The 23,861-nt window shown below is 43.2% G+C and overlaps 1 protein-coding gene across 6 annotated transcripts in view; it reads left to right on the top strand.

Annotated features, from left to right (window-relative positions):
- The window catches only part of atp8a2 (ATPase phospholipid transporting 8A2), a 64,114-nt gene that overhangs the window by 3,828 nt on the left and 36,425 nt on the right, over positions 1–23,861 (top strand). Inside the window, exons 1-23 of one of the 6 annotated variants that reach the window (XM_054751179.2) lie at positions 717–991; positions 2,932–3,039; positions 9,430–9,574; positions 13,875–13,974; positions 16,158–16,256; positions 16,337–16,382; positions 16,608–16,648; positions 17,700–17,773; positions 18,046–18,115; positions 18,195–18,322; positions 18,446–18,557; positions 19,191–19,359; positions 19,437–19,564; positions 19,645–19,722; positions 19,801–19,889; positions 20,134–20,178; positions 21,069–21,144; positions 21,225–21,413; positions 21,489–21,538; positions 21,626–21,695; positions 21,775–21,859; positions 21,957–22,096; positions 23,547–23,685. In XM_054751179.2, the coding sequence (XP_054607154.2) occupies positions 949–991; positions 2,932–3,039; positions 9,430–9,574; positions 13,875–13,974; positions 16,158–16,256; positions 16,337–16,382; positions 16,608–16,648; positions 17,700–17,773; positions 18,046–18,115; positions 18,195–18,322; positions 18,446–18,557; positions 19,191–19,359; positions 19,437–19,564; positions 19,645–19,722; positions 19,801–19,889; positions 20,134–20,178; positions 21,069–21,144; positions 21,225–21,413; positions 21,489–21,538; positions 21,626–21,695; positions 21,775–21,859; positions 21,957–22,096; positions 23,547–23,685 (2,224 nt within the window). In that variant the 5' untranslated portion in view covers positions 717–948. Of the gene's footprint in view, positions 1–716; positions 992–2,931; positions 3,040–9,200; positions 9,334–9,429; positions 9,575–13,874; positions 13,975–16,157; positions 16,257–16,336; positions 16,383–16,607; positions 16,649–17,699; positions 17,774–18,045; positions 18,116–18,194; positions 18,323–18,445; positions 18,558–19,190; positions 19,360–19,436; positions 19,565–19,644; positions 19,723–19,800; positions 19,890–20,133; positions 20,179–21,068; positions 21,145–21,224; positions 21,414–21,488; positions 21,539–21,625; positions 21,696–21,774; positions 21,860–21,956; positions 22,097–23,546; positions 23,686–23,861 lie in introns of those variants that run through there. The other 5 variants (XM_054751181.2, XM_070553368.1, XM_054751182.2 and 2 more) reach the window with 5 other exon arrangements.

Genomic DNA, 23,861 nt, shown 5'->3' with positions numbered 1-23,861 from the left:
AAACCCACATTTCCCATCATTTCCGTCCATAAATAAAACGCTTGCTGCGTATCTTTTCACTCCTCCAGTCACGGGGAATTAAAACGTTCATGTTTTTAGAGTTTTTTTTACGAGGTATTCTTCAAGCTTCTCCGTGTCTGCCGCTAGTTATCCTCAGCTCTTTGTTTTTGAGGGCGCAACGGCGGCGATGTAGACGACAACGGCGTCCTGACCAATCACAAGCTTGCATTGTCCATCTCGTTCGACGGATGTTTAAAAAAGTGGGCTCGACTCCGTGCGTACTTGCGTGCCTGCCGGTGCCCTACGCGAGGACGGATAATGGCGTTGCGCGTCTCAGCACTGACGCAGACGGAGAAGCATGAATCAGGCTTAAGAGGTACACAATGACTATCTGAAACATTATGTTGTGAGCCTTTTTGTGTTTGTTTGTGGCTTTGCCTTCTCAGCCTGCCAGGCAACAGCATTTGTTGCATTTTTCAAACATGAAGTGAGAGTGGAGTAAGTTTCTTGTAGGGGGTGACTTGCTCTTTAAATAAATCTTGCATTTTATATAAAAAACTACGTTTATTAAATTTTAAAAAAGTAATTATCTTTTTTAAAGCTGAATATATGAGGTGAAAATGTTTCAAGTTTCACATTCTCACTTTTTTTCTTCAAAAAGCTATTTGTTTTTAAAATGAAAGATGGTTTATGCACTTTATCTTGAAAGACCGGAAGTCTTGTGTCTTTACTTCCGGTAAATTACCGGTGACAGACCGCGACCTCGTACATCTAACCCCCGGCGGTCCAACGGATGAATGATGGCCGTCCGTCAGCAGCAGCGAAAGCGGCGACCGCAGACCGGGTCAGGGGCAGCACTGTGGCCTTCTGCCGACGAGCCGTGAGCATGTCACCGCTCCGGCCTCCTCCTTTCACCAGCTTCACCGACTCTCATTCGCCACCGTCAAAATGTATTTCAACCGGAGGGCCAAGAAGATACACAGCGAGGGGGGTAAGCGCCTCAAGCCCACTTAAATGAATCGGTGTCCGTTCGACCTGTCCATAAACGTAAAGTGTTTTTTATTGTCGTCATCGGGCCCGTCTCAGCGGCCTGCATGTACCCGCTATGTGCTCGGCATATTAAACGAACCGTGTTGAGACTGCGCTATGATATGGAGCGACATAGCCCTTATTTATAAGAGGGACAGACATGCAGGTGCCTGATCCGACAGCAGGAAGATGTGACCTTTTAATAGAATGAATGGGACTTTATCAAATTGAAGACATTTTTCATAATTTTTTTATCATTAATTCTCTATTTAGACTATGTATGGTAACTGATTTCAAAATACATTTTCCCAAATAAACAATAAACCCTATCAGATTAACTTTATGGCATATTTTTAATATCTGGATCAACCTCCATGTTTTTATTTTATGTGACTCACAAAAAATAACAACAAATGTAATTTATTGTCATTTTTGTGCACCAGCATCCAAACCAAGCACCTGCAGCAGAACCAATCCAATAACAGCCAGTCTTAAAAACCACATGATGGCCTCCTCCTGAGCGTCTGGCATCCATCCTACCTCACTCATAACGAAACCTTGTTCTGTTCCTTTTATTTCTCACAGCTCAGTTGATCAGTTCCAGTTCTTGCACAGGAAAATACCTCGGGCTCTTTATGTTACACAAACTTCCTATGATAGAAGATAATTGTTTAAAAATGAAGCTGCAACAGAGACACGTGGATTTGATAAGCTGACATGTTTGATCTGGAAATGAAGAGCATGCAGTCGTCCCATTCAGAAGCTTTTAATAACATTGTCAAGCTTGTTTGTTTGTGTGTGTTTATTACAGCTTCCAGAAATAATAAGCGGGGCAATTTGTGCATAGATGTGTGATAAGTGGGCCGTGCAGGCTCAAATCCAGACATTTGTTGAACGTAGCTTAAAAATGAACAAACGGCTTAAAGAACTATCGTGTCAGAATAAAATTAAAAAATGTCAAATTAAAATAGACTTTATTAGAAATGCAACTTTGTGACAGGTTAATATCAGAGTTGGGTCGTCTTTCTGTCACCTATAGATTAAAGAATAAATTTTAGAGGGTCTTCAAGTGAGTCTGTCTGCAGAATGTTTTTCAGGACTATGATATATGTTGGTTCGACACTATTTCAGCTGTTTTCCAATTGAATAAAACACAGAGGCATTTGCACACACATTCCCTCTTAGGCTCTTCATGTTGTCATTCTAATCTCTTGAAACCTGACCTGACAGCACTTTGCTCCAATTAGCAAGCTGTCAGATCTCAGGCAATGACGTCTACAGCTGCCAATCTGTCACATTTATTGCCATTTTTCACAAGCATCATTTTCTTTTAAAGATCCTAAGCTTGTGATACATTGTATGTTTTTTTTTTTTGGAGGGACTTTTGAAGCTCAAAAACTAGTTTGCAAAGCCCACCTTACAGCTTACACCATACATGTTACCGTATATGAAATGAGTAGTCTTTCCAGATGAACTGCACTGCTGGTGTATTTATAAAGAAACAAGCCATCCCTGTTTGTTTGTCTCATTTGAGCGTGAGTCGTGCAGATCAGCCAGCTGTCAGCAGTTCTTCTGTTTTGGGAAGATAATGACAGGTTGTCATGCCTGCCTTAGTTCTGAAAATGCTGTTTAGGAGATAGGGGAGGTGTTTACAAGGGCTAACCACAAGGGGGCGCTCCCAGACTAGCTACAGATGTTCTGTTGAAATCCATTCCCCAGCTCTACAAGACATCTTTCATGCCACTGTAAATGTAAAACGCACGTGCAGACTCATTTACAGTACAATCACTGCCATCTTAGAAGTGCTGTGTGTGTGTTGAACAGTACTTCTTTATTGACTTGTTGTCCTATGTGTGTGTGTGTGTTGTTTTCTCTCGCTGCAACCTCATTTGACACCCACAGAGCAGTTAGTGTTGACCACCATTAGGCAGGAGGCTTCTGAGTTGCAGGACCCAGGCCCGGGCGCCAGCACTACCATGTGCGCCCGCCTCACAGACAGGTTTGATAAAAGTGAGTTTGCTCTAATTAGGCTGGATGATGCCCCTTCCTCCCCGTTTGTCTGGAGCATGCGCCGACAGCAGCTAGAAGACGTCTCCCAACCCCCTGGCCCTCATGAGCTACAGTTTGTGGTTTGGGGCGGAAAAAGGCTTAGACACAACATTATGGATCCAGAATGATCCGTAGCTCCTCCGGGCCTGGAGTGGTATACGCTGTACAGGAACTCCTTGTTGCATGCGCTTGTAGGAAGTAGTGACCCTTTAAACTAAGGTTGGGTGATTGGACGAATTTTTCGATCGTCTGCGATAGTCCAAGTCCTTTGCCGATTGTTTTTTTTTAATGAGCAGTAATTTTTTTAATACCTATGAATTAGTCTTGCAAATTCAAACTTCTACATCAAATCAATCTCTTCTTTGCAAGAATGGCTGTGATTCTAAGGATATGCACCAATCGAGGATACAAAGTCATCCGTCAAACCATTCCGAAATTTAAAATAACTCATCATTCAAAACCAATTACAAGGCTTACATTCACAATCCAAAATAAAATATCGCTGAAAACAATGAAAATTTTCCTTTAGATGTTAAAGTTAAAGTCCCATTAGTGTGTGCTGCAGACACAGCCACACTCATGTGGTTTAAAGAGCAAATTGCAGGTTAGAGACTCCCATGAACCAATGTTCAGTGAAACATAACAGAAACGCGTTTTAAACATTTTTTTTACACAAACATAAATTATTTAGGCTTTTAGAGTCATTTTTGTGACAAAGTTTGTTTTTTGGCCAAACCAAGTGACGTCATCTGAGGGAGTCCTGTTAGCTTAATCCAGTGAAAAATATGGATCATAATGCCGGCTCTGACACAGAGGAAACTTTAAATGTTTACAATTATACTCATGATGGACCAAAACCATAAAGTTATGAGTTTGCTGCGTACCCCTGAGGACAGAGACCAACCAGAGGGAGAAACTATCGGCTAAAGCAGAAAGATCAAGGAGGAGCAGCAGGTGTCTGGTGAGTTAACCATGTTAGCTTAAACTCGTGTGCTAACATCACAATATTGTGCAGACTACTATCATGTACCAGACAATTAAAATAGTATCGGTCAGTTAATATTAATATTAATGAGCGTCTATCAGCGGTCTCATACTCGTTAATATCCGTTCATGTATCATAGTTTAGCTTAGAGAGAGGGAGAGGCGCCTATGATCCGGTTCTGGAGTTCTGTGAGCTGGATTTGACCAAATACGAGTGAGACAGTCGAGCTGGTATTTTTAAAAGCCGCACATCCTCTCCTGGTGGTCCAGGCAGCTGTTCTGATCTGGTTCCGACCTGGAAACCAGCTGGCCCGCTGAGCTCCGTGTCTCTTCTGGTGGTCGGTTCTGACCTGGTTCTGACGGTGATCGGAGCTCCAGAAATCCGCATTAAACTTTTTAAACCCCGCCTCGGGTCTCCGGAGCCCAGCACGGACCTCCCTGTTCTGGTACCAACCGATGCGGGCTACAGAAGTCCGTCTTTTCAGCTGCACAAAACGCCTTCAGGCACGGAGATAGAGGCGTTGTTTCTCTGATCTGGAAACTCGGGGACTCGATGTCCGGACAGGCTGGAGTTGGTACAGCCTTCACATACTCTAGTTTATCAACAAGAACACAATCCAAAACTAGTAAACACACACACTGGACCACATGACCTCTCTACTCTAAAACTAGCCACTCTCCACACTGAGCTGAGGCAGCGCCGAGCTTCTAACTCCCTTTGGTTACGTCAGAGGTTCACATTTAGAAACGAGCTTTGCTGAGAAAGGCCACGTTCTACTAGAAAAACTCTGCTGTTATGTATTTGAAAAGGAAATATCCACAATAAGCTTTTGAAATGGTATTTTTTTGGACAGCATTTTATATGATTCAGAAAAAAAATTTAACCTGCAATTTGCTCTTTAAGACCCCAATCTAGCCCCGTAATGCTGAGTGTCAAGCGGGGAGGCATTGGTTTTCATTTTTTAAAGTCTTCGGTATGACCCAACTTGGACTGGAAGCCCAGTCTCCCAGTCCCAGACACTCATACCACTAAGCCACTGAGCTGGTGAGATGTGTCTCTTCATCACAACTCTCTGTTAGCATCCTCACATTAGCTTCAAACGTTTGAGCCAAATCTTCCCAGATCCAATAGGTGAAGAGTCACCATCTCCGCTGTGGCAGAATCTTCAACAATTGGCTGATAGGTCAGAGGTACCGCACCCTACTCTCGCGTGTCGCTCAAGCTAATTTCGGAGCAGTAGGTTATTGATTGACGCATCAAATATCCAGTGAAATAAAAAAAAAAACCAGCAATCTCAAGCTTCTGGATCACTCGTGGCCTGCCTCTCCAAACTAAGTAAGAATGATAGTGATTGGTGGTGCGCTGCACAGTTTGCATCAGGCCCACAAATTCACAATTTTGATCGTTTGGGAGAATTTTATGTATCACCCAACCTTAATTTATACTAAACCATGCTCATGAAGACTAATAAACTAGTCAACTTTCAAAATAAGCACATGCATGTTTTAAACATACACTTCATGCATGTGTGTCTGGCACATGTGAGCACAGGAGGACCACTGCTGCATGTGTGAATGAGCTGGGTGCAGGGAGGCATAGAGGTGCAGCTGCATGTTGGGGTATTCCATTTTTTCTAGCAAAAACATGCGTGCGTTCACCTGACTGTGCATTTCATAGTATTCATGGTGTCAGGAGTGTGCACGTGTTGCACCTGAGGGATTAACAGGTTATGGATTAGCAGCGGGTGAAGTTGCAGAGCAGACACAGAAAGGATTACCATGCTCACTCGCTCCATGTCCATAAGAGTCTTTCTATCCTTACTTCCTGCTCTGGTTCGGCCGCAAATGGACCTATGGGGATCGATAGTAACCATGTTAACCCGGATCTGGACGTAGGGCCTGCTGGTCGCCTAGGAGACCAGAGCCACAATGGGACAAAAGGGTCGTCATGGCAGACGGAGCTCTGTCGGTAACATCTTCCATCTTCTCAGTTGTAGGCTTTAAAGAGGAGCAGAGACACATTTGATAAAAGTCACAGACTTGTTCTATTTGAATTGCATAGCTTAGTCTTTGGCTTAAACTTCAGATTAACAGGATTTTTCTTCATAACAGAGTGAGGTGCAGACAGAATTGTTGTAAAAATTACATTAGAGTTAGTTTCATTCACATTTTTGGTGGAAGTGAAATGTTTCTAATGAATGATAAAGTTCTTGAGGTCAAGGGAGTATGTAGTAAACATAACAAGCTAAGTGGATGGTTGTAGTTTAGAGTTTAGCTTAAAGAGCAAGTCACCCCCAAATCACATTTTTTTTTGCTGATAAACTATATAAAGGAGTGTCTAATCGTGCTACAGATACGTGTAGTCAGTAATTTGGAACTTCAGTGCATCTTGGTTAAAATTCAAATATTCTGCCTAAAACTGTCAGTGTTGCGCTGTCGTCAGGGAAAAATTCTGCACTGTATTTGAATTTAAACCTGCCACCGCTATTGGCAAAGGGGTATGTTATGATGTCATCTGGTACATTATGATGTCATAATGCCATTATGAGCCTGTGTGTGTGTATTTGTTAGTGGCTCCGCCCTCTCGGTCTGCCAAGCAAAAGCATTTGTTGCATTTTTCAAACATGAAGTGGGAGTGAAGTAAGTTTCTTGTAGGGGGTGACTTGCTCTTTAAAAACACTTTGGCATGGGCTTGTCAGATGATTAAAAACAGCTCCGCCATAAACGTTCCTGTTCAATCGTTCAAGACAAACACGCTGTGATAAATATGCACACTCTGGACGGCGCTCAAACTTCACTTTCCAGGCAATAAAAACAGAAAATCACCTCGAGCATCTGTACCAAGTGTATCTGGCGGGGTGGGTGGGGGGGGGGGGGATGGCAGTGCTTGAACATCTGGCGGTAATTTAAACAATCCTGCTAAAGCTGTCGTTATGATTAGTAGCCTTTGCCTTTCGGCTCATTTCATCTCTGAAATGCATGATTGGATTAAATGTGCAAGCGTCTCTGAAGCCATACGTTTGTGCCACATAAAATACACTTTAGAGCACGGCTGTTTTGAGTGAAAGCACGGGCTCAGCAGAGAGGTAGCATCTAGTGAAATATGTTCTTCCATACGGGAAAATGTAGATGAATTATGCAGCCACCGTCGATCTTTTATTCAGCAGTCGAAGCTGCTGTTAAACAGTAAAAATGGGCACCGATTCATCCTGAAATACCTGGACTTATGATGAAACTGAACGGTGTTGCCCTTAATTTGACTAACAGGATCTATGCCGACATTTAGAAGTGGTTCAAGTTAGATTACTTCTAAGTACGGGTGAAAAAGGTGTCTGGTGGAATCCTGCTTGGCGATCAGTCTTATCTTACCTGTTGTCGCTGCAGGCTATCAGACCATTTCCCAGTACCTTGGGCTCTTCACATGTAATCGACCTTGCATTGTTTTGTTGCGGACTCATCAGTGATGCCTCGCTACGGAGTTACGGACACAAACACGCCTGTACTCCAGAGATGAGTAGCCGAAGCATTGATCTGCCTAGAAATGAATTATAGCAGAAGCGAGGTGCTGAGAAAGCCCTTATTGATCTTTTTTGGAAGAGTGGAGTCTGATGGGGTTTAGAAATGGAGATCACAGTCAGATTTTCCACCGATAAAGACATGAAAGATAATGCACCTTTAGCCTTCTACCTTCAGCTATCATGAGTTATCTAACATGCCTGACAGTCATTGCAACATACTGTTCGGTTTCTTTTTTCAAGAGGTTAGTGATACCGAGAAGACTGGTAGGCTTTTTATTGTCAGATTGCATGAGCAGACTTTGACCTTTCCCCTTTCCCCTTTGCCTTGTAGACATTGCACGGAGTAGCTTTCTTCAAATGTTTACAGCTCTTAAACTGTCGAGACGTTTTATTTAGCAGGTCATATTTGAAAGATGTATCTCGCTAAAGAAAATTCCACAACACACCTCTTTGCCAATACTGCAAAGATGCCTTAATTCTCTTTCCTTTACGATTTCTCGGCTACTCCAGATTCCTGTGCTTGAGTGGGGAATAATGAAATTCGAGTCTTTTCCACTTACTGATGAAGGATGATAAGAACGTACAGTGTAGGACACTGCAGAATTGAGGTTTCAGTGCTGTGGAAATTCAATCCAAGGAAACCCTGCCACTGCTTATTGTTTTTTTTAAATCAATTATTCATGCAATTGGTCTGTTGATGTTTTCACTCACGAACCCATCCAGTGATCCAAAGAATGATATCCCAAAGGCGATCAAATAACAAATCTTTGTGATGTAATTAATCTCTCTTGAAAGGCTTGCATTGGCATGATTGAAGGGATTGCCAAATAAATGTTAGACTGTGTTAATTTCTCCATTTTAGATAAAGCGGTTGTTCAGACATGACGTGACCCCTGACGGATGGATGGTTAGTTTGACTCCTAGATGTCATTTGACCCATCTGTGCCTGACTACAAGAGCAGGAGGCGATATCAGGCTTCTGGCCCTTTAAAAGCGGAGTCACGGCTTTTCCTCTCCGGCACTGAAGGGGCTCCATATGGCTTCTCCGCGTTGTCTGGGGAGCTAGAGCTGCTCATCAGAGAGGAGAGGGAGCCTAAAAAACTACCTGAAAGCGGAAGGGAGTCGGAGCGTGGAGAAACACTTTTCTTTTCTTTTGTTCCACCGGCAGCTTCCTGTTCCTCAGAGCCGAGGGAGGTGAAGGGGAGCGCGGCGAAGCATCTGTCCTCGCGCCGCTGGGTAAACCTGGAGGACTCGGACTTGTTAGCATTTTTCCCCCCTAACGCCCTCAAATGCCTCCGCAGACTTGTTCTGCATTGTTGAAGGGGAACATGTCCCGGTTCACGGTGCTCCAGCGGGGGTGAACGAGCGCAGATCACGACGCTGCTTCTGAGATGACAAAGCCCGGCCGGAGGGCGGGGAGGCGGCGAGCCTGCAGGAGGAGGAGGAACGGCTTCTTCTGTCACTTCTCTGGGTTTTCTGGGCACGCGTGTGGTCGCTGTGTGTTTAGGCAGCGCAGGATGGACGAGCCGCCGAGACAAAACTGACTAGTGTGTTTGTTCGCTATTGTGCATCCCTCAGCACATCCATTATTTCACACGGGGGGGTCCCGTGGGCGTCGCGGAACACGCGTGAGCTTCCATGAAAGAGGGAGGGAGGAGGGGGGTGTTTCATGGGAAACGTCATTGAATCGACCCACCGGCTCCACTGGACATCCTCTGATCGTAATTGGTCGCCTTTTGAGCCGTAAACTCCGGTTTGTGTGTGTGTGTGTGTGTGTCTCCCCCCTCCCACCCCACACCGACTCGCGCTCACCCAGCCTCACCTCTCTCTCATCAATCCAACGGTGCAGGACCTTCTGGCTCGTCCGCCGGTTACCGTAAAGCAGATGACGAGATGTCCGGGACCACTTCCCAGGCCGATCCGGTAGATGCCACGGCGCGGACGGTGCTGCTCAACCGGACACAAAACACCAAGTTCTGCGACAACCACGTCAGGTAGGTGCCACTGCAGAGCTTCTAACTTTTCCTCCAGAATCCGTTCATCATGCACTGATAGTTGATAACTGATCTGATCAGCTGATCCATAAAATGAATGGCATTTTATTAGAAAACTGCGTAAATCATTATTTAAACGACATAATTTCATATATTATACTCTAACAAAACAAAAACTCCAACAGAACTGATTTAATAAAATTTTGATAATTTGGAATAATCTTTTGAGTTTTTTATCTCACTTGTAATCAGATGTTTGCTCAGAGGCTTTTTAGATCCCCATAGGAGAGTTGAAGGACGGTCTCTGACAGCATGTAGGTCTCACTTCATAAGTCAACTAGACTTTGTACTTTTCCCCCCTCCCTTTCGTTTTCTAAAGTTGTCCACTTACTAACATTTCTAGTTGTACAGCTGAAAATCTGTTGATTTTAAACGATATCAAACCCTTTAGATGGGTGAGGCCGACTTGTGTCAATCAATACGTCCTCATAAATATTTAAAGCTGAAATTAAAGCGGCTACACTTACAGATGTTTCCACAAATTACACAAAGCACCTGATCTGAGCTGTGTGAGGATTATTTTGGTGTTTCTCCGAGGATACACCTGTCTTCTGTAGGTGTGATTCTCTTTTAGACGTGACCTGTGTTTTTTGCAGCTTTGGAACAACGGTGCAGATCTTTTCTCTCGCGTATGGTTCTGTGGTTTCTGGCTGTATCTGAAAATCTGTCATTTTAGTGTGTAAATATTAGGGGTAGACCAATATATCAGATTGATATTTACAGTTTTTTATGCATCTGCATAAATTTGTCCATTAGTAAAGATGATTTAAAGTCAGGCACATCTTCGGGCAGCCTGGTACTTTTGCAGAATTTAATTTAAATGTATTTTTACATTCACTAATAACATCTGCATAATAAACACTCTAGTTTAGGTGTCTGGTTTTAACACTGGGCAGTGCACAAAGTTGAGATTTAGCAGTTGGCTAACTTCAAAGTTGTCGTCGGCGTCTTCCTCCGCTTATCCGGGTCCGGGTCGCGGGGGCAGCATCCCATCTAGGGAGCTCCAGACCGTCCTCTCCAACGTGTCCTGGGTCGACCCGGGGGCCTCCTGCCGGCAGGACATGCCCGAAACACTTCCCCAGGGAGGCGTCCAGGAGGCATCCTGCCCTGACCAGATGCCCAAACCACCTCAACTGACTCCTTTCGATCCGGAGGAGCAGCGGCTCTACTCAGAGTCCCTCCCGAATGTCCGAGCTCTTCACCCTATCTCTAAGGCTGAGCCCAGCCACCCTACGGAGGAAACTCATTTCGGCTGCTTGTATCCGCGATCTCGTTCTTTCGGTCATTACCCAAAGCTCATGACCATAGGTGAAGACTGGGACGTAGATCTACCGGTAAATCGAGAGCCTGGCTGTCTGGCTCAGCTCCCTCTTCACCACGACAGATCGGCTCAGCGTCTGCAGTGATGCAGACGCCAAACCAATCCGTCTGTCAATCTCCCGATCCCTCCTACCCTCACTCGTGAACAAGACCCAGAGTTACTTAAACTCCTCCACTTGAGGCAGGACCTCTCTCCCGTCCCGGAGTTGGCAAGCCACCCTTTTCCGGTCGAGAACCATGGTCTCAGATTTGGAGGTGCTGATCCTCATCCCAGGCGCTTCACACTCGGCCGCGAATCTACCCAGCAAGAGCTGAAGGTCAGAGCTGGATGAAGCTAGGAGGACCACATCATCCATAAAAAGCAGAGACAAGATTCTCCTGCCACCAAACTCGACACACTCCACACTACGGTTGTGTATAGAAATTCTGTCCATAAAGGTAATGAACAGAACCGGTGACAAAGGGCAGCCCTGGCGGAGTCCAAACCTCACCGGGAACAGGTCCGACTTACTACCGGCTATGCGGACCAAACTCACACTCCTCTGGTAAAGGGACTGGATGGCCCTTAACGGAAAAGCCACCCACCCCATACTCCTGGAGCGTCCCCCACAGGGTGCCCCTTCAGAGTTAAAAAACTAATTCAGTTTCAGAAATTTTGCGCATCAACCGATGTTATTGGTGACGTTTTAGCACAAAAATAAGGTGGAAAGTGTCTAGATATTAGACATGAAAATCGGCAGTACGTATCGGCCATCGGCTGACCGTGTCTCCTACACATCGGTATCGGCAATAGAAAAACCAATGCCGGCCGACCTCTAGTAATTTTGTAGTTGACGGGACCAAACTGCACAAGTGTCTTCCATCAACACCATCCCATGTCATCAGCGTATGTTATGGACTCAGCTGTGGTAGTAACTTTTTTATTAGTACAAGCTCTGTTTGGAGAGGAGAATCCATTCAAAGGCTTGGTGTCTACGCTCCAGAGTCTTGCCATTGCTGGGTTTGGAATATTCAATTTCACTTTAAAAGGACGAGTGTTTAGTTCGTGGGAGCTTGTTGGATCATCTGATTGGGTCCCGTGTGGCGTTCTACCCCTTTGTCCGTGCCGATTGGTGAGGCAGGAGCATTCTTGCTCCAGAGGAAAGGTGTTTGATGTCCTTGTGTTTCTGAACCTCTTTAGTTTGTGTTTTTAAAGGTTCAATAGCCTTATTGATTTTTCTGAGATTAAAGCCTTGTAGCTTTTATCTGTATACTCAACCGGGATCCTCTCTATTCCCAGACCTTCAAACTTTTATTTCTTTAATGGAATTTATTGGAGATCCATTGATTGTAGTTTTCTAGGCCAATTCCGATTTTCGGGTTTTTGTAACCTGCCAATTTTTTTTAATCTATGCTATTTTGGATGTTTGCAACAAATTGTGAAGAACATTCTAAATAAGTTTGCAAAATGCGTCCAAATGTTCTCAAGAGTTGTCAGTGTCCTCATGTGAGTCTCAAGGCCTTGCTGTCCCGTCACAGGATTTTTGGAAGACATGCAAAGTGCTCACGAGAAAAAAAATTCCTCAAGGTTGCATCTCCAACCACAGTGAAATGATGCATTTCTAATTTCTGTAAAATCTTAAAGTTTCTGCTTTATAATAAAACATGATCAATTAAAGATTTTCACCAAAATGGCACCAAATTATAGAGTAAAGGGACATTTCTCTAATTGTATTTTGAAAAACCTTATGAATATTACACATGGAGTTAAAATGGCTGCGTCGGAAGGAGAAAAGTCTGTCATCAGTCAGGCTTTTCAAGCCAGAAAACAAAAATCGTCCGATTTTGGTCCCGTCCTGATTGGGTAACCGGTGCATCGTCTGTTAACCTGCTCATTTTTCAGGAGAAAAGGCCACCTGCTTTCTTCTGGCCTTTAATGTGTTCAGAAGATTGTTTTTTCTAACAACACAATTCCTGCAGGAGAGAATCACCCCTGCTGCAAACAGCTGTTGACACTCCCCCGATTTCAACATCCATACTATAAAAAATAACATCCAGATGTTTTAATTTTCACTTTATCTTTCAAACGGTAGAAAAAAAAGCGAGTAGGCAGTTTGGGGAGTCTGGTATCACTTGTCTTTGATTAGATTAGGGCAACTTTATCTACCTGAACACAGGTGTATCAGCAGCTCTGAGGTTTCTGTAGCATCAGGGTCAGGAAGCTGCGTGTCCGTGTGACACACGAACAGCTGTTGCTCTACAGTTTTTCCGTGTAATGTCCTGCTCTCTGGGCTTAGTGTCTGTGTGAGTAAAAGACAGATGAGGGGGGAGGAGCAGCTATGGGTTCATCTCCTTGGAGATTCTGAGCTGCAGTGGACGGATGTGCTTTGTCACTTGCACTCTGTGCACCCGCACGCGCGAACATGAGCTGTCCATTAAACAAAATTCATTGCAGAAGGCTTTTACTCTCCACCCAGGCCCCACAAGGATAAAAAACAAAACAAATCAACCCTCAGCTTGAAGGTTGTATTTTTTTAGTGTCTGTGAAAGCTCTTACTGTAGCTAACGGTTATATCAGGGCTAATCAATGCAGCCGTCTTATCAATGCAGTTGACTGGCAGACCCGTTGAGGCTGCCAAGGTTATTTTTGCTCTTATTTTCTGCAAGTTTTCTCTAAATTTAGTGTTCTGGTTAAAAAAATAGTCCTGATCTATTTTTACGGCTGATGTGCGTGCGGCCCATATTGACTGTTTGCCCTCTTGGAGCACAAGTTAAGTGTTTCTAATAGATTTTTAAGTGCTGCAGCATAAAAACCTGAATGTGTTATTCAGCCTTTAAGACAATGCCCCTGAGAATTTAGGTGAAATAAGTAATTAGCACACAATTAATGCACACATTTCCCTCTAATTTATTCTTTTTCGGCACTTTTTTTGCTTTGCAGTACCACCAAGTATGGAATTCTCACCTTTCTGCCCCGGTTTCTCTATGAGCAGATCAGACGGGCGGCCAATGCCTTCTTCCTGTTCATTGCACTCATGCAGGTACGTCCTGAGCACAAGAGCTGCCGGTGCCGCTGGCACCAGTGGGTCGCAGCTCAGATTTCACTTTGATTCTGAACCTAGTCTTTGAATCGTACATCCTGCAATGTCTATTTTAAAGAAATATAAGGTCAACATTGGATGTTTGTTTTCTTTAATGCTGTTTTATGTATATTTAGTGAGGTATTTACTTACGTTAGTAGAATAAACTCAAAAATGACCTTGATCTACCTTTCACCATATCAGGTTTCATAAGAATGTCCCCAGACAGCTCGTGTCATTGATACGGGATCACAGACCTTAACGTCTAATTAGACTTTATGATCTAATTAGACCTTAAAGGTGTACTAGAATTTAAAACCACATTTACCTTGTCGTTTCTGAATATAGGCAGCTTTGGGTGTCTAATCTAGCAGACCAAAAGTGTACCATCTCCGACCTGCTAGTGTTATAATGGCCACGGAGAAAGGGTTCGTTCTGAGAAAAGCTGATTTAACACGTCATAAACATGACACACACCCTTAAATTAGGATCTCCTAACCCACTACAGCAGTAATGCTTATTGCAAAACAAAACTTTCCTGATCTACTTCCAATGCTGGTCTGAGCTACTGCTAACACCCTTGTTGGAGGAGAGGTACACATGAAAAGGAATATTGGAGTACCAGTCAGGTTCCAGGATTTACTGGGAATATTCAGAATATGAATAAACGCTAGATAGATCCACGGCTCGTGTTCCTTGTTCATCCACAAACCTCTGACCCTTGTTCACAGAGTTTGTAGTTTTAGCCAGAGACGTAGAGCCATCAGGGTAAACTGGTCAATCAGCACACAGCTCTTTTTCATTGTATGATAGGTTTGTGTTTGACCATTTCTCGGTGCTCCTGGGAGCCTAGAAATCTAGACCAGCAGTAGCAAAAAGATGTTGCTCTGCAGGTCGGTCTAGCTTCCGGTCTACCATTGGTTGAGTAGTTTTGCGCCTTGCCAATAATAGCGCCCTACATTTGTTGGGCAGGCTTAAGCTGTGATGGAGAAAAACTACAAAGATGGTGTCGGTTAGGGTTGCATGATATGAAAACCTGCGATATGCGGTAACAGTGATTAATATTACGATGACGCTATTACTTGTGATAAATAAAAACTTAATTTGGGTACAAAAATAATCAAAAACAAAGAAATAAAAAAATGACAAAAAAATCATAAAAATGAGAAAAGCAAAAGATGTGAGGAAAGGGAAAAAGAAAATGAACAAGAAAGGGGAATCAGTGGATCCCGGGAAAAGCAAAATCAGCAGAAAGAGCAGAGCAAAGCTAACTCGGGTGTTTGCTAACCATCAAAATGAAGTGCCATCAGCCTCGGGGGCGGGCATCTAACCTATAGGAACCCACCCAATTGGCCAAATGGGTGAAGAGCTCTATTTGAATTGTTTAAAAAAAACAAACATAATGCTTCCATTTGATTGACAGAATGCATTTGAGCGGACCATTCATTGCGATATTTATCTGTTCTTTGCAATATGCATATTGTGCATGCTGATATCGCGATAACGATATATTTGTGATTTATTGTGCTGCCCTAGTGACGGTTCAGGATTGGCGCTCATTTGAAACAGCTTTGGCATAAAATTTAGACGATTTAGACGATTTAGACTTGGCCTTTTCTTTGAGACGTGAGCAGATAGAGGTACCCAAGTAATTTACTTAGAAAAACGGTGTATTAGCTTCTTTTTCATCGACGGTGTATGGCTCGTGGAGCAGGTGACCAAGGTTGACTTGTTGCTGTAGCGATTAATACATCACATTGTTCGTTGCTCTGATGGGTCCTAGCACTGTCCAATAGCATGCAAAGACTGTTTGAAAGACAACTGTAGATTCTGTCCTCTGACTAATGGGTTGTGGCCAGAGTATAGGATAGCTTGCCAGGTTAGGCTCCTGTGTCATTTTGAGTCCCAACAGTTACATATGCTATGTAGAGGCAAAAGAATAGTTCTGAGGGTTTTTGGAGTTTATGACAATGGATATCATCATTGTAATTAATATTCAGCTTTTTCGTGTTTTCCCTTATTTGTTCGTGCATTTGTGTGGTTTGAATTTGAAAGACACGCTGAGAGAAATCCTGTCCAATATGAATCTCTCTAATTTCCAAATAGCTGTTTTTATTTGTGCTGTGTTCTTTTTTTCTCATCAGCAAATCCCCGACGTGTCACCGACCGGCCGCTACACCACGCTGGTCCCGCTCATCTTCATCCTCACTGTGGCCGGGATTAAAGAGATCATAGAAGACTATGTGAGCGGCTTTCTTTAACTCTGTAAAAGGACAGAGAGGGAGAGGGGCATCATGTGGATCTTTTTCCTACTTTGTTACAGAAAAGACACAAAGCAGACAACACCATAAACAAGAAGAAGACAACAGGTATGGCGAGAGTGCCCGTTAATGTCCATTAACTCTCTGCCGGGCTGCGCCTGCGTCTATTTGCTTGGGTTTTGTTTTCCTTTCATGACCGGATGAATGGCTGTTGTTTGTCTGTCAATATCGCTCGGGCCACTCGGACAAAAAGACAAAAGTTTAGAGGCCATGAATTGTGTATGAGTCCTGATGTGTAGGCTGACTGACGGCTGTGTTGTGTTTGTCTCTCAGTGCTGCAGAGCGGAGCGTGGCACACCATCATCTGGAAGCAGGTATCACTTTCAGCCCATAACGCTCATGTGCCTCGTCTCTGTTTCACAGTCGTATTTTAGTTGGAACTGAGTGCAGAAACGGGAAGTGCGGTATAATTATGGAATTGAAACGAGTAAAAGTTTTAAAGAATGGCTGCAGAACGAGAACGTTTCTATTTGAATGTGCTCATTAACGGCGCCCAGCTGCGTACGGCCACGCTCCATTAGGTTGAATCAAGTCAAATTTTAAGTCCTTGTTGTTTTGGTGACACGCTTGTTCATCAGACTTTGAGCTCATCTGTCTCGGGACAGGTGAGGGAATCAGTTCCAGCTCAACGTCTGTTTTTGAAGACGTTTTATTTCCCACCGGGTTTCTCTCTAATCTTTGCTTGGAAGATTTAAATTATGTACTTTTTTATATTTTAGCTATTGATATAAATGAACATGATTTTCCTTCTGTTTCATTTGTACAGAATAAAGTTAGCGTGAATTTTTCTGAATATTTAGATTTCCATTGGACCGATTATATTCTACCTGTTTTATTTGTGGACATTTTTAGGGAATAAAAAAACCCGCAGTAGTGTTTCGGTCCCTCTCGACGCAGCATGCTGCCTGTTTGAACTTGTTCACATGCTTTTCCCTTTTTTCTAATGACAGCGGGAGTTTTTTTCTGGTGTCTGAGAGTCAGAATGTGCTTTTTTCAGACATTCTGATGACGCTCTTCCACAGATTTGTAGTTGGGGTGTTTTTTTCCCCTCTGATTGTAAAGTGTGAACATCTCGTAAAATAAACACTTCTTCAGTTATTATTTCTTGTCTCCCCCCCCCCAGTGTAATATTTGTGCCTCGTTCTGGCTGGTTGGTTTTCCACTGCTGTGCTCTCTCTGTCACGTGACGTCACCACTCCTTTTTCCATCTGATGGCTGAATTCCTTCTAGGCACCGATTAACCTGCTTTTTGTGTCTTCTCCTCACCTCTCTAACTCTCTTTGACCCCTGACCTTAACCCCACCCCCTCTCACCCCTTCTGTTTCCCTCCCTGCTGCTGTTGCACTGCTGCTTCCTGGCCACCAGGTGGCGGTAGGAGACATAGTGAAGGTGACCAATGGCCAGCACCTTCCAGCTGACATGGTTATAGTTTCCTCCAGGTCAGACTCTGTTTTATGATTGTGCAAATGCATGAATATGTGTTTAATAATAATAACAACAATTATTAGCTTCGCATCACCTTTAAGTGGCCAACACTAATATCTAATAACTTATTGATATGATTGAACTTTTCTGTATAATTTCTGGACAAGTAGAAGCAAATTGTTCAATAATGAAATCCTTTAAATCAAGTAAAGTTTTGATAATTGCGCAAATCAAACCAACTCTTGATATTTTTGATGATGAATCTTATCGCTCGTTCTCTTTGCAGCGAGCCACAGGCCATGTGCTATATTGAGACCTCCAACCTGGATGGAGAAACCAACCTGAAGATCCGACAGGTACAACATGTTTCTCTGATTAAACTGGAACTCCACTGGGAATTTCAGCTCAGTTGCTTTCCTCTGTTTTTTTTTCCAGGGTCTCTCGCTCACCGCCGGCCTTCAGACCCTGGAGGATCTGATGTCTCTGTCAGGCCGTTTGGAGTGTGAAGGCCCCAACAGACATCTGTATGACTTCACCGGCACTCTCCGGCTAGATAACCAAAAGTGAGACACAAAGTTTCAGTTTTTGGTAGCAGCTTTACTCCCAGGGTTAAAAAAAAATATTGCTCATTAGTTTTTAGCCATTTTTAACACTTTTTAACCTATTTTTGTTATTTTCCTCAAAAGTCCAGTTCCTCTGGGTCCAGACCAGGTACTGCTACGTGGGGCTCAGCTCAGGAACACACAGTGGGTTGCGGGAATTGTAGTCTACACCGGCCACGACTCCAAACTCATGCAGGTAACTCTTGTCTGAATATGCAAAATTCCGATTTTAAAGAAAAACTATGCAGTTTTTCTTCCCTTTAGCACCCCCTAGTGTCGTTATTATTTCCCTGTTGTAAAACTGAAAGTGAAACTTATCTCGCTGTGCGTTCGTCTTTTTAACACTTTAATCTAACAGCTTAAATGTCTCTTCAGTCTTCATTAGTGTCTTCAGGAGTGATTCATCACTAAGTCTAACAAATCAGCTGTGTTCATGATCTAAAACATCCAGGAAACGTGCTGGAAGCTGACTGCAGCGCCAGGCATGTCAGCTCCACTTTATTAAGACTAACAGGGAGCGACCCGCCACTCTGAAGTTGCAAGTGAGATATTCTGGCCACAGAGGGCGGTGGGTTCTGAGTGACCTTTCATTAACCATGTAATGGGTCATTTTAGCACATACTGGCTCAAGAAGATGATTATTTTCAAAATATGAAAAAGTAGCATGAAATTAAAATAAAAGCCGTTTTTAAATAGATTTTTTTATTCAAGCAATTTTTGAAAAGCTTTAATTGAAATCCTTACATTCGCTGTTTTGATTGCTTAGCTTATTTATTTATGTTTTTACATCATGGCACTGTTGCTGGATTTTTATGCCTTTACCTTTCAGAACTCCACCAAGGCGCCGCTGAAGCGCTCCAACGTGGAGCGGGTGACCAACATGCAGATCCTGGTCCTGTTTGGGATCCTGCTGGTCATGGCGCTGGTCAGCTCTGTGGGGGCAGCGATCTGGAATAGAGAACACACAGACGAAGCCTGTTGGTACCTTTCCCGTGAAGGTGAGAGAACAAACACACGCCTCATGAGCATGGAGATGAGGAACCAGAGGAAATACTGATTTATGTTTTTAAACCAGGTGACATCTCTACTAACTTTGCATACAACTTGCTAACGTTCATCATCCTCTACAACAACCTGATCCCCATCAGCCTGCTGGTCACTCTAGAGGTGGTGAAGTTCACACAGGCTCTCTTCATCAACTGGGTAGGACTGATCTACATTTTAACAATTGCCGTTCTTAAAAACCATGTTTACATAAGAGGGACGTGTCTCCTTGGCTTCAGGACATGGAGATGTATTACTCAGAAACGGACACACCAGCCATGGCTCGAACATCTAATCTGAACGAAGAACTGGGCCAGGTTAGTTCTCCTTCGTTAATGCAGGACTAATGAAGCACGCTGGTCATTTTGATCGCATGTGATCTTCGTCTCTTCCAGGTAAAATACCTCTTTTCTGACAAGACGGGAACCCTCACCTGTAACATCATGCACTTTAAGAAGTGCACCATTGCAGGAATCACGTACGGGTGAGTCGTGCTTTATTTATTTAAACAGCTCTTTACCATCTTGAGTTGATCTGTGAAAGGAGCACTCTAATGAGGGAGTGTGAGCTCTGATTGCTGCTAAACACACTTCTGCTGTTTCACTCTCTGAATCATGTAACAGAGTAACCTAGTCAGGTTAGTCTAGTTATGTACGCTTCATTAAAATAACTAATCAGCTGTTTTTGAACTGCTTCTTTTTGCAATCCACCCTCATCCCTCACTGCAGCCATTTCCCTGATCTTGATTGTGATCGTTCAATGGAAGATTTCAGGTTGGTGATCGTCATGCTTTTCCTTTTTGCCTTTCTTAATGTTTCTTGTCCTTTCCTGTTTTCTCTAAGTTGATTCACTAGGGGTGGGACTCGATAAAAAACATTAATATGGGCTTTGCAATGAATTAATCTTGATTAATTAATTAATCAAATTTATTCGTTCAAGACAGTTTGCCCCCAAACAATTTATTTTTATTAAAAATAATGTTAGTGAGGCACAGATGACATAACCACATTTTAATGAGTTTATTTCTATAACCACAAGGTCTGTTTGATTACTTTGGTCTCATTATGAACATAACCATTGTAGGATTTGCTGGGATGTGTAAATATTAGTATTTGTGTTGTTGATGAAGTATAAATAGACATGGAATATGTAAATGTGTGCTAAACTGACCACTAGGTGGCCGCAGAGCACTGCTAATATAGATAGAGGTGTGGTGTAGAGTTCAGGGGAAGTTCTGCTGAGGTTTTCAAGATGAATGCTGCGTTTATGTTTGTCCCTCCTGCTGTAATAAATGTTATCTGGATAAAGTTACTGCCTGCCTGCCTGCCTTCTACCAACCACAAAAATAACGGTTTTCTTTCTTTTTTTTCTTCACGAAGAGCGATTTAGGTGTGTTTGGAGCCCATAAAAAAGTTTTATATGGTCTTGTACCCCAGGCTCTGGTGTTTTTTTTTTTTTTTTGATGTGCAGCTTGATGATATTTATTGATAAATAGGGCATTAATTTGGATGCAAAACTTCGTTTGGGCTCCTTCAGTAAATTTGTTGACGCATTTTTTTCTTCTAATTATTTATTTGTAATAACCCGCGTTAAATTCCCACCCCCTAGTGTTAACATGAGCTTTGTGTTAAGAGTGTAACTAAAATAATAAATGTTCTTTCAGCAATCTGCCGTCCAACAGCAACAACTCCACAGAGTTTGACGATCCAACTCTCATCCAGAACATTGAGAAAAACCACGTGAGTGTCCCGAGGACTTCTCCTGTATTTAAACATTTTAATAGCCCAAACTGACTTGAATTCATCTTTTTTGTTTTCAGCCCACATGGCCTCAGATCTGTGAGTTCCTGACGATGATGGCGGTGTGCCACACGGTTGTTCCAGAGAGAGAGGGTGACCAGATCATCTACCAGGCCTCCTCGCCCGACGAAGGAGCGCTGGTCAAAGCGGCTAAAGGACTGGGCTTCGTCTTCACCGCTCGGACCCCTCATTCCGTCATCATCGAAGCCGTAAGCGTGCCAAAGTTTGTCCAAGCATCTCTGTTTTTTTAGGAGCAGATGTTGAGATTTTTCTTCACTTTTCAGAGAGGAAAAGAGATGAGCTACGAGCTGCTGAATGTGCTGGAGTTTTCCAGGTAACTCTTCCTGAAATGTCACGTTAACCATTTTAAACGACTCGTGATTGAGTCATGCATCAAACCTCAATGCTTCTTCTTTCACAGCAACCGCAAACGCATGTCTGTGGTGGTCAGGACGCCCAATGGGAAGCTGAGGCTTTACTGCAAAGGAGCCGTATGTTCACGTCTTTGTTTCTGATCCTAAGGCTTGTTCCAAATTTTTCTGTAAATGCTGAAACTCTCATCTTTTTTAGGATAATGTTATTTTTGAGCGTCTGCACGAAGCGTCTCAGTACAAAGACTTAACTGTTGCTCATTTGGAGCAGTTTGCCACTGAAGGTAGATGTTTCTGTTGTTGATTTCCTTCTTAATCCATAGTTGTTGTATTCTTGTCCTTTTCTTTCTTCTCTAAATACAATCTATTAATGTCCCCCAGGCCTGAGGACTCTCTGTTTTGCGTACGTGGACCTGGAGGAGGCCGCCTATCAGGAGTGGTTGAAGGAGTACAGCCGTGTCAGCACTGAGCTGAAAGATCGCGCTCAGAAACTAGAAGAAATATATGAAGTACTAGAAAAGGTAAAATATTTGGCTTGAAAGCAGCTATGCAACAATCGCATAATCTTTGGAAGTCTAAAAGGTTTATTTTAGACTATTTAAAGTGGAAAACATAAATTATTACCGTCTTACTCTTTGTAGAAAGTAATTTTGCCTGAATTTTACCCAGAAAACGTCACTTTAGCAATACTTGCTAGATTTTAAGTGTACTTTTAGGGTATTTGTGCATCCTTGTTTAGAGTACAGCAGTTGTTCTTCTGCATAATAACTAATTTACATTATTTTATTTAAAAGAACAGCTGTGATTCCCAGCAGGGGGCAGAATGACTCCACATTTAACCCTCAAAATTCACCCTTTTCAAGTCTCCTTTTTTAATTTTTCTTTCATCCCATGTGGGTTTTTGTTTAGTAGAAGTCAAGTCCATGCTGGTCTTACAGCAAATATTTCTGGTTTGTAAAGTAAACACCAGGACGTTTAGCTGGAAGCTGAACTAATAGGTGTAAAAACTAAAGATTTAGAGAAGTAGGGGTGGGGAAAAAAGAGGAAGCAGGAGGAGGAGGAGGAGGAGAGCCCCAGCTGGGAGACCACAAGGGTAATTACCTGCACCAGGCTGCCAAAAGCCTCGTAAAACTGGAATCAACAACACTGTTGTGTTAACTTGTGTGTGTGTGTGTGTGTGTGTGTGTGTGTGTGTGTGTGTGTGTGTCTAACGAGGACACACTCATTTAAACGCTGAACAAATTAAAGCAAGCAGGGGAAAGGTAATGGGTTAGTTCTTGGTGCTGAGGTTTTGGACGTTTTAGTTTCTTCCTGAAATCACGATGATAAACGTCCATCACATGTTTTAAAGTTGTGGAACACAGAAAGACCATTTTAAAATCATATTTCTTATAATCAGTCACTGAGTTTTTCATACAGGCTGAACAGGAAAATAGTCTCCTACACATGCACCTGCATTAGCTTCTGAGAGAAAATAGATCCTGACAGATCTACGTCACACTGTCACTTAATTCATGGACTCACCCACATTGACTCACGACAGGGAAGGCCAGGAAACAGCAGAGAACGTCTCAACTAGTAGAAGCTAACCGTTAGCACACGGCTGTACTCCTCCTGGCTTGTGTTTTTTGTGGAGATGAAACATCAATGTTGCAAGTCAGTGGTAGAGTAGCGTTGTTATCCAATCAGAGGTGAGATGCCCGAATATCAGGGAATAAGACTCCAAAACCTGCCGTCTGGAGCTTAGCTGTGATGTGGGCTCACTTCTCGTGGTTGGAAATGGTGCACCGGTGTTTTTCTTCCCCAGAGGATGACTTATTCATTCCTATTACAGACCACTGCAAATGTATTGATTAAATGAGTGTCCCACACCTTTAAAGGCTGTGATGTCTGACCCACTCTGCAGGCTAAATTTGATTTCTCTGTTTTAATCTCCTTAGATTATCTCTGACTCTTTATCCTCATCAACAGAACCTGCTGCTGCTCGGTGCCACAGCCATAGAGGACCGTCTCCAGGCCGGTGTCCCCGACACCATCGCCACCCTGATTAGGGCCGACATCAAGATCTGGGTCCTCACCGGCGATAAGCAAGAGACCGCCATCAACATAGGTGAGGAAGTTTTGAACAACCCGACACGTCCCTTTTCGGCCGTTAGAGTACATCAGAGGGATGTGTAACTCAGGAGTGACACGTTTTTGGTTTCTTGGCAGGTCTGTAGAAAGATGGTGGCAGATGTCCAAAAAAGGAAGAAAAAACGGGACAATTGTCACATTTGATTTAGAAGT

Source organism: Nothobranchius furzeri, chromosome 7 (assembly GCF_043380555.1).
Source record: "Nothobranchius furzeri strain GRZ-AD chromosome 7, NfurGRZ-RIMD1, whole genome shotgun sequence".
Classification (NCBI taxonomy): Eukaryota; Metazoa; Chordata; class Actinopteri; order Cyprinodontiformes; family Nothobranchiidae; genus Nothobranchius; species Nothobranchius furzeri.
This window is presented reverse-complemented; position numbering and strand designations above follow the sequence as displayed.